At 38.9% G+C, this 13,341-nt stretch overlaps 1 protein-coding gene across 1 annotated transcript; it reads left to right on the top strand.

Moving 5' to 3' along the window:
• Positions 1–784: 784 nt before the first annotated feature.
• Positions 785–13,101, top strand: LOC5515022. Its single transcript, XM_001635120.3, has 8 exons — positions 785–1,009; positions 1,083–1,170; positions 3,143–3,189; positions 4,294–6,803; positions 8,098–8,352; positions 9,318–9,536; positions 11,227–11,316; positions 11,714–13,101. Exons 1-8 carry the CDS (start codon positions 978–980, stop codon positions 12,034–12,036), a joined length of 3,564 nt encoding a protein of 1,187 aa, XP_001635170.3. The 5' UTR covers positions 785–977; the 3' UTR covers positions 12,037–13,101.
• The last annotated feature ends 240 nt before the right edge of the window (positions 13,102–13,341 follow it).

The raw sequence follows: 13,341 nt of genomic DNA, 5'->3' as shown, positions 1-13,341 counted from the left end.
TTTATGTCTATATGTATTATATAGTATATACAGTCCTTTTATGATGTTTAGTTAAAACTATCAAAATTTCCCCACTAGATGTTTACGCCCCAATTTCATACTTTAGTACTAGTTAAATTATTTGATTTAAGTTCGATTTACCTCCTTTCCTGCCTGTCCCACGCCAACTGCATCAGTGCATTGCCAATTTGTCGCGAGATCAACCGCAAACCCCTATGAGATCTCTCCATTTACACGTGAAGTCATCGAAAACAACCGTGGGCAGATGTTTCGTTCCGGGAGCGGTACATCAAAACCGAATCAAAAGAGGATGATGGACCCCGAAAAGGGGACTTGGAGAGGTCAGGAGGAAAGAGGATATCTGCGTCTCCGCAAATCGCGAAAATCAACCCTTGATTTGGAGAAGTAAACTGCACTGTAATACGATATCCTTTACGGAAAATGATTTTGTTATGGCGTGATTCTGAGAAAAAAAAAAAACAAAGCTTTCCTAGCGTCCCTCCCACGTGTTTTCTCTCGAGTAAAAGCCGCGGGAAAATTCCTCCCAATACCCATAAACCCATGGATTAGACAGATGCGCATGCGTAGCACCCACCCATTACTTATCCTGCGTAAAACAATGTAAGAACAAGCAATGTAGTAGGTAGTTCATTAAGAGATGTTTATGTCATGTTTGGGTTGTCCAATAAAAAATATCTATTTACTGGCTAAACGACATGTGTTTTTATATATGTTCCATGGCTTTGGCACATTGCTGTTTATGTTATTGTTGGGATGTTGTAAGTTATCTGTGGACATTTGTGAACGCCGTCAAAAATATTTGGCCAATGAGCGTGCGTTGTTCTATACAGGTTTTGTGGGACTTCCAAGTATTTCACTGACGCAACGAAGGGTTTACTCTGACACAAACATGTCTGGTCAACTTCTTTCGATTTTACTATCACCGTTGTTCCCCTCGATTTCTCCGCAAAAAGACCATGGCAGAGCCTTATAGTAGACTAAGACGAAAGTAAGTGGCTTAAACTCGATCTTTTTGCTCTACGCTTTTGTGATTAACCTACAATTTCGTTTAAAATGAACAGAAGAAAGCGGACCCATCCAGCGAAGTGCCCTTGCTGCCGCTCCGACTCCGAACTGCAACAGGAAAATGGTTTTGCCGTCTGCAAAGAGGTAATCTATCGACTATCTGCATTTTTCACACATTTGTAGAAATGACAGCTGAACAGACCATCAATTTGATGCATTTTGGACGGGAAAGACGGGCTTTTCTCTGCAAACTGGTTCAGATTTTTGAAGTATGATAGTTCTTATGATGATAGTTCGATAGCAGCCATGTGATTATGTTGTCTTTGCACTAAGTTGCTGTTTTTGCATCTCTCAGCTATTTCACTAATCCTGAGTCGTTTGAGTCCTTTCTCTCTTTTATGTAACACATATTAAAACACATGAGAGCCGTTTTTGCCGATTTCTAGGTAGAAACTAGGAGTTTTGCTGCAGTTTTGAATAATTAGATGTTGCCGTGGAGCTTGGGTTGTTCCCTCGAGGTTGGCTTTGGTCGGGCTGTTTAGACATTGTTTATATTCGCACCAAAATGCGTCAGAGTTACTTTGTCAAATGTCGATGCCTAAGTAAAATGATCATTTTTGGATGACCTTAGCCTGCGATTTATTTTGATACTTCTCGTTCAGGGGAGGATGTCGTTTCTTTGTGTGTTTGTGACCCCAAGATTGTGGTGTGGTTTCCCTGAGTCAAGACTACATTTTGTTCAATCAACCAGACAATTTGCCGGTTCGCTTTTTTGGAAGGTTTTGATCGAGGCAGTTCGTTGAATTAAAGTGTGCAAAAGTGAAAATCAAGTTAAAATTGCGTTAAACAAAATATATTAACCTCAACATTATAATTCATCACCGTCAAATACTGCGTACATGTAAATGCTTGGTTTATTTTATTGAATTTTGTACTCTTTCTGTAGTTATTGAAGTCCAAAACATAGGCTACTTTAATTATTACTATATTATTATTAAAATTATAGATTATTTTTTCAGCAAGGATTTATCGAGCTTGTCTTGGGCGAAGTCAGTTTCTCACAATAATACTTGTGGTGATTTATTTTTCCATTGTGTTTTTGAACTTTTGACCTAATTTTGAAAATCCTGCCAGTTTTGTTTCAGGGTTTTTTTTAAACACGGAAGCAAACTTAACATATGATCTCAAGATTTGCACATGGCAACACACTGTCATCAAATAGGAGATACTTTTTTATATCGCTCTTTAATAGCAGTTAGATTTTTCATCTGAAACATTTTTGTGTTTCAGATGAATGCTTCTCATAAACATCATCATCATTTTATTGTTTTTTTACAATTTCTTATTTACAAATGTGATTCTGACCCACAAAATAGCATAGAGCTAATCGAGGTGGGCCCAAAAAACTAGATAAAACAGGGGCTTGTTGACTGGTGTTTTCTCTGTTTGCTACAACCCTGTATAAAACCTGTTGATACATTTACCTTCCCTTGTGCTTAAATGTCAAATGTTGTATGCGCTTTGATTCTGACATTTTCCGTTACTCCCTCATCTCCCTACAAAGCAATGTTGTGTGTGACAGAATGCTAACTATGTGGGCTAAGATGTTCAAGGTGTTCAATATTGATGCTGGGGGAAAGGGGAGGGTTAAGTAAAGGACTCTGTCAATCTGCCTGAATTTGTCTGGTCAGAACTATTTTAACCAGGCCTGTAGCATATTTGCATGCTCACCAAAGTAGTACTTTGTGGCAGTCTAAGCATGACAGTGGTAGAAATGTTAAGCCCTTGTCTCCATATTTAAAAAAAATCACTCGCTTATCTTGCTTGCTTCCTTTTATTTAGGCCTTTTTGGAGGCTTTCACCCCTCAGGGGGGTTCTTCAGGGTAAAAGTGATAGGGATGCTCGTCAGGAAATTCAAAAAATATCCTTAAAAAATACATACACACCAAGCATTTTTACCCTAAAAAATACCTCATAAGCCCTAAAGAATACCAAATCTAAGAGAAAATCCTATTATTTTCCCGGATACCCCCTAAAAAACACCTGATGCCTGATTTTGACCCCTTAAAAATATGTTGGATTGGCACGTGCCTCATAGCAATAATTTTCTTTCTAGGTACATTTAGATGAAGCAGGTGGTGATAGTTCCAAACCGAAAAAAAGGTATGTTCTGTTATGTGAAAGTTTTAGAAAATTTCCTGTTAGCGTCCAGGGTTTTCCCAAACCATGTGTTAGCCTTGGGGTACTATGATGCTTAAATTCATTCCCATAATACTACCAGAAGGTGAAAACACATTCAAAATGTAGTTATGTTTATGGGACTTAATGCAGAAAATTACATGTGTGGCTGCTTACATGAAAATGAATAAAACTCACACAACAAGCAGATACATTATTAAAAAAGGAATCAAAGGGACCTAGTCATTACTGCAGGCTGTCAGTCCAGCCAAAAATACCTAATTCACTCTAGTGCATTTCAATGTAACCTAAAAAAATTCAGAATATAATACCATAAAAAAATGAAACTTTTCTGCAGAGTTCAACAAAAGCAATTAAAATTAATCAATGTTCAGTTGTTGCTCAAGAGCATTTAACTGGGAAAAGTCTAACACACTTAGCCGAGAAGACTTACCTCTCATATCCCACCTTAAGGGGCACTTGTATGGTCAAATAATTATTTTACTGGTTACATCAGAAAGCTTACAGCTGGTTTCGAAGTTTTCAGGGATCCCATATTTTGGGTCTGGGAACCAACTTTCTGAAGTTCCAAAAGACAAGCAGCTAAACTGGCAGAATGAGTGCTAATTTGCATAGGCCCTGCCCGCAACTTTTGATTGACGGAACAGAATTGCCCAAACAAAAACCAAATCTTGGAATTTGGGCATCTCAATACATCTTAATTGGCTGTAGACAACAGTCAACCCCATACAAAATAACCATACAGGCTTTTACTGTAAAATGGTTTGAAAGGTTTGAACATCTTAAATTGATTAGAAAATAGTGCTTTTAGGTTCTGGGTCAGGTGTACATTAACTCAAACTAAGGTTATGTTAACATTGTAAAGGAGCAAACCAACTAGGCCCTCCTTATAAAATACATTTACCAGAATGATTCATTCATTTCAATTCATTACACTTTGATGATGTGAACAGAGAGATTTAACATTGCTTTGCTCTACACTCTTTCATTTTTGTAAAAATTTTCTAAGTACAAATGTGCAAGTGCACTATATGTTGTGATAATTTTTTCTATACTTTTCTTTTCCAGGAAAGGAGTAAAAGAGGCTGGACATGGCAATGATCACAAAGAGGACAAGTCAAATGATAACTTGAAAAGTCGAAGCCCTTCTCCTGCTCCTAAAAAGGCACCCAGAAGGGGATCAAAAAGAAAGAGGGGTGTAAATAATCAACAAGAAAAAAGAACTGATGAGTTATCACATAATAACAAAGAAAAGAAAGAATATCCAAAAGTCAGTTCCTCAAGTTACAGAAAGAAACCAGACAATGCAAGAAAGCAGTTTGAAAATGTTAGGGGAGATAAAGAATTTGAAAGTGATGATGAGGTTGCATTGTCGACTCTCAAAACATTAAAAAACACAAAAGCCGTGAAGCCTATAAAGGGGCAATCAAAAAAGGGGACAATAATAAATGACAATAGTAGAAGGTCCAAAAGAGCTTCAATTTCCAGGGAGAGTGCAGAACTGAACAGAAATAAAGATACATCTCCAGTAGAGAAAAATGACAACGAGGATAGCTGTGAAGGGGAAAAGCCATTCGCAAAAAAATCCAAAGGGAAGAAGAAGACAGTCATTTCCAAATTGGGAAAGGCAAAAAATAAACCAACAGAAACTGCTTTGAATGCTGAAGAAATTCAAGAAAAGCTTGAAAAATCTGCTAAGCCTGTTAATGTTTCTAAATTGTCTCCAAATATTAGAATGAAAATAAAGGTATTTGATCATCTTTTTGCAAATCTTAAAGAGTGCATTAATGACAAGAAACTAACCATGAAACTTGCAGCTAGTATTCTGTTGAATGTATCAGCTCAAGATTTAAATGAGGTTATCCCTAAGGAGGTTAATGAAAAAGTATTTGGGAAAACTGAAGAAGAGCTGGGCCAAAAGGATTTCGATGATCCAGATCAGAAAGAAATAACAGGCGTTGTAAATCGCAAAAAAGATAAAAAGACCATTGTCTCTGATTCAGAAGAGACTATTTCCCAAGCAGCAGAGGCATTGGTCAGTTTTAGATCAAAATCTCCGATTCTCCGTGAAGATAGTAAAAAGATAGATAACAATGAAAGTAACAAACAGCAGTTCTTGTTCCCTATCACATCGATGGCAGGGCAGGCTCCTGTCTCTGTGGTATCTACTTCTTTTAGTCCAACACAAGCAGTTCAAGCACTTATCCAGATACATTCCTCCAGTCAGCTTGGGCATCAGGCATTCCCGACCTCTGCTGCAGAAACAATGCCACTGCCACAGCAAATTTTTCAATCACCTGGTGGCTATCCTGTTGCTTCGCTTGCAGGCATTGCACATTCAGTGCCTTCACATATCAATCAAAACCAACCAATTACAGTGCAATGTACCCTACCAACCTTCACCCAGCTGGCAAACCACCTGAGACAACCTTTGGTGACAAGCGGTGTTAAGCCATTGTTAAATAAGAGTGTTGTCTCACCTCCTCTCCAGGCTACTCAGATGCTGTTCTCCTCACAGTCACAGGCAAAGACTCATTCCCAAGCTGTGAATACTCTTCCCCCTAACCAGCTACAAGTGTTAACCAGCATTAATCCAGACTCCCCAGCTTTGCAAGCAAAACTACAGCCTCCACAACAACCCCTGAAAGGAATGGAGGAAGTGATTGGTAATGTGGGGTCAAATGTTCCCTCACTCATGTGGGGCACCACACCCGTAGTGTTCCTCGGCAGTCCTCAGAATCTTGGAGGTGTTCCTAGGAACATCATAGCTGCTCAGTCAAACCCTCACGATCCTGGGTACCAACACCATGTTGCCTTAAAGCCTAAGGCTGAGGGGGTGGCTACTGGGAGTAGAGGTGGTCAGGGAGGGGTACCTCTAATGAAGTCTCTAGGAGGTAGACCCATCCTTCCTCGTACTCAATCAAGAACATTAGTAACAGACATGTCGGCAGGGGCTTCAGGCGTTGTTCTTACTTCCACTGTCTCTATGCCAAGTAATGTCTTTCATTCAACAAATACTGCAGTGTATTCTTCCATTCCACAAGGGGCAGCAACTCCACAGGGGCATAGCATTATGGTGGTTAGCCCAGTGGCAAGTAAAGCCCATGCAAGACCACAAGCTGAGTCAGAGTCCGGAAACACTGACAGAAATTCAAGAGCCCCAGGGGTAAGTGCAAAGCAAGCTGTGAAAAAGCTTGTTCACGAGAGAACCAAGTCAGCAGAGTTAAAACGGGAAGCACCTGAACGGAAACAAAAGACAATGGAAAATGCAAAAACTCTTGAGAAGATACCATCTAATTTTCCCTCCCCTAAGCCAAAAATAACACCCACAAAACCTGGTGCTAGACCTTCTGAAGAGGTACCTAGGTCACGGAGTAGTGAATTCAACATTGAGCAGGCCGCTACTGCACTTCTGAGTATTGGCGCCCATGAGGGTAGTGATGGGGGTGTTAGGGAAAGCCCTTCACATGAGGAAGCACACCCAGAGGCCCCGGATGAGAAGGTGGTGTTCACCAGTAAGGGCATGTTCCGTGTGGGAGATGTTGAGGTTGACCCTGAGTACAACAGGATTGGCATTGGTAAGTACAACTCTTTAGTCAAAATGCTTCTCATATGACGTAATTGTACACCCATTTTGTAATATGTTGCTGACAGAGACAGTAATAAACTAATGATTGGTCGGTTGGTTGATTGGTTGGTTGGCTGGTTGGTTGGCCAGCTTGTGACAATTACTAGGAAAAAAATGGGTAAAAAGCTCATTCACTTGCTTCAGTGAGAATCAGCAGAGGTAGGAAAAAAAGGATAGAAAGGTCTTGCTTTACTGGGGAATATTTTGATCTTTCTTATCTCCTATTATCATTTAGATAATAAAAAGGCTGCAATAAGCCAGGGGCTTTTTCCTTTTTTTTTTTCAAAGAAAAAAAGGAGGGTATTAAAGAAAGGTAAAGATTAAAAAAAATTTAATTGAACCAAACTGCCGGTAAGTTGTCTTAGGGTCAAGGGGAGCAACAAAGAGGCCATGTGACGTAACGTAATGTGCGATTTTATCAGCGGGGATACAAGGGTCTCACTAGGGAGAGGAGGCTTTGTTTAGAATGATTATAATTAGAGAAATATAGGTTTACCCATAAAAAACACCAAATGACATAGCATCGAGCCAACTATTTCAATCAAGCAGGAATCACTATTTATTTTGGAAAGATTAACCATTGTTTTTTTTTCTTCTTATGGGCAGGGGGTCTAAATAGAGGGAAGGAACTAAATTTTAAATTTTGGCTTTAAAGGGACAGGCTTATTTGAGAGAGGAGGTTAACAGAGTTTTTATTTTATTTTTTCATTTAAATTATGTATTACTATGTCTGAAAGAACTGCAACAAATGCTGTGTTTTTTGTCTGTGTTTTGTTATCTGCATGCCATTCGTTCCCCCACATGGTGTTGAGTGTACCATATTTACCGGCGGCATATAATGCACACTTTTTTACTCGAAAAAAGACCTTCAAAATCTGGGTGCGGATTATACGCGGAACCCATTGTTTTGCTGTTAGAAAATTAGCATAATTGTAAAAAAAAAAAAAAAAAAAAAAACTGTGAATTACCTGTTGGCACAAGGTAATGTGTGCTAACCATAGTTAACAAAAGATTTGTGTGAAATGGGGGTAGAGTAAGCACGAAAGGGGCGGTAACAAAAGCAGATTGAATAGAGTTTTAGTTTACAAGCCGAAATGTCTACTAGAGCAAAACAAGAACGAACAAAAACTAAAGTATCATTGGTTTGTTTTCTATTTTTCACTTTCTGCATCCATATGGAGTTTTAGAATTTCAATCGCCTTTGCCGAAGAAAATGTTTATTAAAACTATTTTCCTGTCTACAGAAGGGTACACATGTGGCAAATGTGGTAAGATCTTTACTTCACTCAACTACCTTGCTCGCCACATCAAGCGGGTGTGTCCTGACATGAGCTGCCGAAAGTGGAAGTGTAGCATGTGTGACAAGGCCTTCCGTCATCCATTTGGGCTCCAACAGCATATTTATACCCACACAGGGGAGCGCCCCCACCAGTGTCCCGTATGTCCGAAGGCATTCTACAGCTCTAACGACCTGCGCAGACACAGCCGCATCCACTCAGGTGTGTTACATGCTTCAAAATAGCCCTACTGTGTATGCATAAATAATGTTTGAATATGTTAAGTTAATGTTTGTTAGATAAGAAAAACAGAGCACAGGCTAATATTTGTTTATTGTCACTAGGTGATGGATCCGCTTCTTGTTAAGGCCTGGCTAAACTAGGCGACATGTCAAGCGCGACATGTCTCCTTGATGTTTCCAAGTTGAGCCAATACAAGAAACATGTAGTTTTTCAATTATCCCAGAATCTTTTTTTTTGTCACTGCTACAAAATTTGTTGTGCGCTGTCTTTGCATGTCTTAATTTTCGTGAAAATTTTGTTGAACATTTCTCTTGCCTTTTTAAAGGAAATTAAAATTTCCTGATTGCAGAGAACAATTGTGTTTGCAGGGATTTCGCGAATTTAAATCTTAAGTGACTATCTCGTTTTTACAAAACATTTAAGTTAACCAACAACCTAAACAGGCCATTATATTGAAACAAAACCAGCACACTGTTACTGAATTCTTACAGTAATGGAAAGGTGTTCTTGTTCCTCATGCCATAATCGACAGTTTTGCTGCATGTCCTTGCTAGGAGATCAAAAAAGAACCTCCATAATCTCTGTCATTAATTTTTCTATATCCATCAAATTTCGAGAGATTAAAGTTTGCTGCTTTTAATTTTTTGCAAGTCTTTAAGTTCTCGACTTATTTGAAATTGTTAATTTAAGTACGCGCAAACATTAAGCAGAATAAGGGAAGAGACATGCAGACAACATGTCACGCTTAACATGTCACGCTCAACATGTCACGCTCAACATGTCACGCTCAACATGTCACGCTCAACATGTTGCTTAGTTTAGTCAGGCCTTTAGCATTTAAGCTTGTGAATCTAGTGTTTTGAGGTTGGTTTCAAAACTTAGTAGTTAACCGGTACGAATTATTAGGAATCAACTAAGAATACAGTTGCAATATCTTTCCTCAGGGGAGCGTCCGTACATCTGCAAGCACTGTGACAAGAGCTTTGCCACTACCATTTCCCTTAAGACTCACACCTACATCCACACCGGTGAAAAGCCGCACAAGTGCCCTCAGTGCCCTAAGACCTTTGCTACCTCCAGCAAGCTGGGCCGCCACATCGTCACACACTCAGAGCAGAGACCCTTCTCGTGTGAACAATGCATGAAGTCATTCAATAGATCCGGTGAGTGAATAAAACTATCAGCAGGCGGAAACACATGCTTAAGTCAATTGACCTGACTTGTGTGCCACATGGTTTCATAGGGTGGTAGCCTATACCCCGGGGGGTACTCCGATATCAAACGGACGGGGATCGTCAGGAATTTTTGAAAACAAACCTAAAAGATTCTAAAGTGGGCGTGATCTGGTTACATTTTAACCCTAAAAGATACTAAAGTGGGCATGGGCATGAATTTGCCCCCTAAAAGATACCTCAAACATACGTAAAAATTTGTAATAAAAACGTTTATTTAAAACTGACTAATGGAAGATTGATACATTTTAACGCTCTTTCATAAGCTACAAGTTAGATGAGTGACGGCTATAATAGCACCCTAAAAGATACCGTAAAAAAATCTGGGCATTCTCATTTTCACCCCTAAACAAGGGCTTTTGGAATTACGCGAAAAAAAACTAAAAACTACGCGGGATTCTTTGCTAAATTACGTGGAAAATCAATCATCACGCGCTAAATTACGCGGGATTTTGCAATACGTTTTTCTTTAAAAATCAAAATTTTGCGGGAATCTTTACACGGAATATCAACTCTTACGCCCAAACTACATTTTGTACCGAAGTAAAGCACGAAATAACTTGTAAAGATTATTTTTTTGTGTAAAAATATCTTAGGCAAGTTTTCATTGGCTCCGAGCCACCAGCCAATTAAAAAAGGTATTTTATTATTAGTCTTAGGCCTTCGCGGTTTAGCAAAGAACGCCTAGTCATTTTATTTGTTTTCGAAATTCAGTTCGAAATATCGCACTCTTACGAAGAATATATCTCTTTTTTTACGAGAAATAGAGGTAAGAACCCTAAAAGAACACATCAGCTGTGCAATTAAATGTTTTGTCTTTCAAAATATAGCCAAATTACAAGGGATTACACGTAAATTTGTGGATTTCGCGGATTACGCTGAAAAAGCCAAATTACGCGCTTCCGCATAAGCGCGTAATTCCAGAAGCCCTGCTAAAAGATACCCAAGGCTCCAAATTTACACCCTAAAAAATACAATGATGATCCCCGTCTGATGGATATAGGGACTACCCCTCCCCCCACCTATACCCTATGCAAGTGAGACTAAGTTCAGACGTTGTATTATCCATGAGCTATATTCAATGCAAATGCATGCAAATGAATCAAGTCGATTGTTTCATCTTCATTTGAATGCATTTGCATTGAATACAACTCATGGATATTATGACGTTTGGAATTAGCTTGAGATATTAATTCCAGGAGCAAAATCAATCTGCTGAAATCCCAGTGAAATTTAATCCATCTATAATGAGAACAGCTCAATTCTGTTTCTAAAGTATCAAGAATGCCAGGAATGTTATGTTTTCAAATGAGAGTTTTGGATATTTAATACAAAAGAGTACTGTCTTGCAAGTCAGCCCAACAGATGGTGAGATGCTACTTTGACAACCTTGAAGTGTGTAGAAAGTAAGCCAATAAAGAATAGAATACCATACATACCATGAGATTCACTAGCAAACATCATGTCAACATGGTGCTTGTGCTCTGTAAATAAATATAAAATATACAATATATAAATGTTGTATATAGTAGAATTTTATTATTTAAAAGCGAGTCTAAAGTAGATCGGACAATTTTGATTGATTACGTATAAATGTTTATGTGTTGATGATGTACAATAGGTGATTTACGTCGTCATTGTATGACTGTCCATGAAGGCAAGGAAAGGGCTTTTGTCTGCAAGGAGTGCTCCGTCAAGTTCACTAGAGCAGGTAGGAGCATCCCCATGACGCTTTGATGGGATAACAAGTTGGTCCATAATCTTTGCCATATACTTGTCTTGCATGTTTGCACTATGTAATCTACAAAATGCCCCAAAGTTTGTTTGACGATGTGCTATTTCCAGACAAGAAAATAATTTTGAAAGCTAGTTGATCACAAAATAACCAGTTGTGGCACCAAACAAAGGATAACTTGATGTTTTAATTAATGTTTAGGGGCTCTACTTTGTCTCGTGTGCCTCCTCTGTCACTCCCTTTTTTGTTGTTGTTTCTTTATCGCCATAGAAAATATTTGCCAAGCAAGTGCATTATGGGTAACTTTTGGCCCATTTTACAGTTAAACACGTGTGAAGTCTGAACCTTTACTAATTTGTTATGTGTTTGACAGCTGACTTGAAGCGGCACTGCCTCACCGCTCACCCCACGATTCCCTCTCAGGGGAAAACCCTAATATGTTCCACATGCAGTGCCGCCTTCTCCACCCAGATCTGCCTGAAAATACACATGGACACGCACCACAGCAAACCTAGTGAGCACACCTCGCAGGAGCAGGCCACGCCCTTCAAGTGCTTGACATGCGGAAAGACATATGATTCCGCTGTACAGCTGGACAAACACCAGCAGGCTCACGAGCCAGCATCTTCTGGAGGATATAACTCGATCCAGTTTCAACCAATCGCTCCTCGCCCAAAGGAGCCAGAAGTTAAATGAATTGGGGATGGGGGCATGGTATTTATTTTAACTGTTATTTTTCTTCATGGTGGGGGTAGGTAGTTGCCTTAACCTTTGCTCAAGTTGAAATGGCCTTCCCTAAATGCAAAGCCGAAGTAAGGAATAATGGTGAAGGTTTCCTAATCGCATTTTTAAGTAGTTAGATGTTTTGTTGAACTGAATGATTTTACCAATTACAAATTATTAGAAAATATGGTTTCCTTAGGTTGGATCCTTCCAACTTCCTTGAAGTTTGATTTCTCATTTTTTTTATGAAATTGAAAAAAAACATTTGAAAATACTTCAAACATTTCTTTGGAGGATTGAATTTCCACAGACGAGTTCAGTTTGCTACTTTCATGTCCCTCATGGTGTGTGTGTGTGTGGGGGGGAGGGGTGGATGGGAGGGTTTGTTAGAAATGATGGTCATGCAAGACAGTGTCTAGCTTGAGATTCAGTATCATTTGTAGTTCTTTCTGTAAATAAAGCCTGCGAGCCAGGTCTCAATCAGGGTTATTTAAAAATGTGGGGATTATATGTTAGGATTCCCAATATTCAAAAACAAGACATTTCCGAATAACCCTGAATGCGAGCCGGCTAACAGGCTACTGTAAATATGGATATTTTTTTAAGTTATCATAGCTTCTTGTTGAATTTGTCATTTTGACATTCTTATAGCTTTCTTTTTGAAGTTTTCGGTAGTATCAAAATATTGTTTATATCTTGTCTGTCTTCAGATTTCACTTTTCTTAAGGCGTGAGTGCATATTTTAATGTTAATGGTAGGGCTATCGGGATGAGGGAAAATTGATCTTTTTTTGCAAAAATGTGTTTCTTGGAGATGAAGGATTTAAATCTATAGATATATAATCTTGGAAAGTAGGGGCTTACCTGAATATGAAGTCCAAATTCGCATGTAGATTGAATAATTGGGTAAAGTTTTGTATTATATTCTCTTTTGTAAAGATAGGTACCTAATGTAAGAGTGAATTGATATAGTCCTCTATGGATTCAAACGACTTTTGTAAAAATTGAGAGCGTATTAATAATAGATCGTAAGAGTAGATGAACGTTGTCGCTTGTCTTGTGAGAAGCGTTATAAGACCCGTAGAAATAGCGACAGCCTTGGTTAGCATTACATGCTATCAGGGGCGTACGCAGGATTTTACAAAGTTGCAGTCAAAGCATTCAGAAGCTGGATGAGGGAGTGGACCCGCATCCCCGTGAAGATCTCATAGCTCCCGCTTTTGGGTTGAAAATTGGCGGCAATGCGTCAGACTTTTTTAAAATATTACACATAAAAAGC

The sequence above is a fragment of the Nematostella vectensis genome, chromosome 6 (genome assembly GCF_932526225.1).
Source record: "Nematostella vectensis chromosome 6, jaNemVect1.1, whole genome shotgun sequence".
In the NCBI taxonomy this organism is placed as follows: domain Eukaryota; kingdom Metazoa; phylum Cnidaria; class Anthozoa; order Actiniaria; family Edwardsiidae; genus Nematostella; species Nematostella vectensis.
This window is presented reverse-complemented; position numbering and strand designations above follow the sequence as displayed.

Coding starts and splice junctions, on each gene's coding strand:
- LOC5515022 (XM_001635120.3), top strand. CDS start 978: ATGGCAGAGCCTTATAGTAGACTAAGACGAAA. Junction 1,010..1,082: donor TATAGTAGACTAAGACGAAA/GTAAGTGGCTTA, acceptor TAAAATGAACAG/AAGAAAGCGGACCCATCCAG. Junction 1,171..3,142: donor GTTTTGCCGTCTGCAAAGAG/GTAATCTATCGA, acceptor TTTTCTTTCTAG/GTACATTTAGATGAAGCAGG.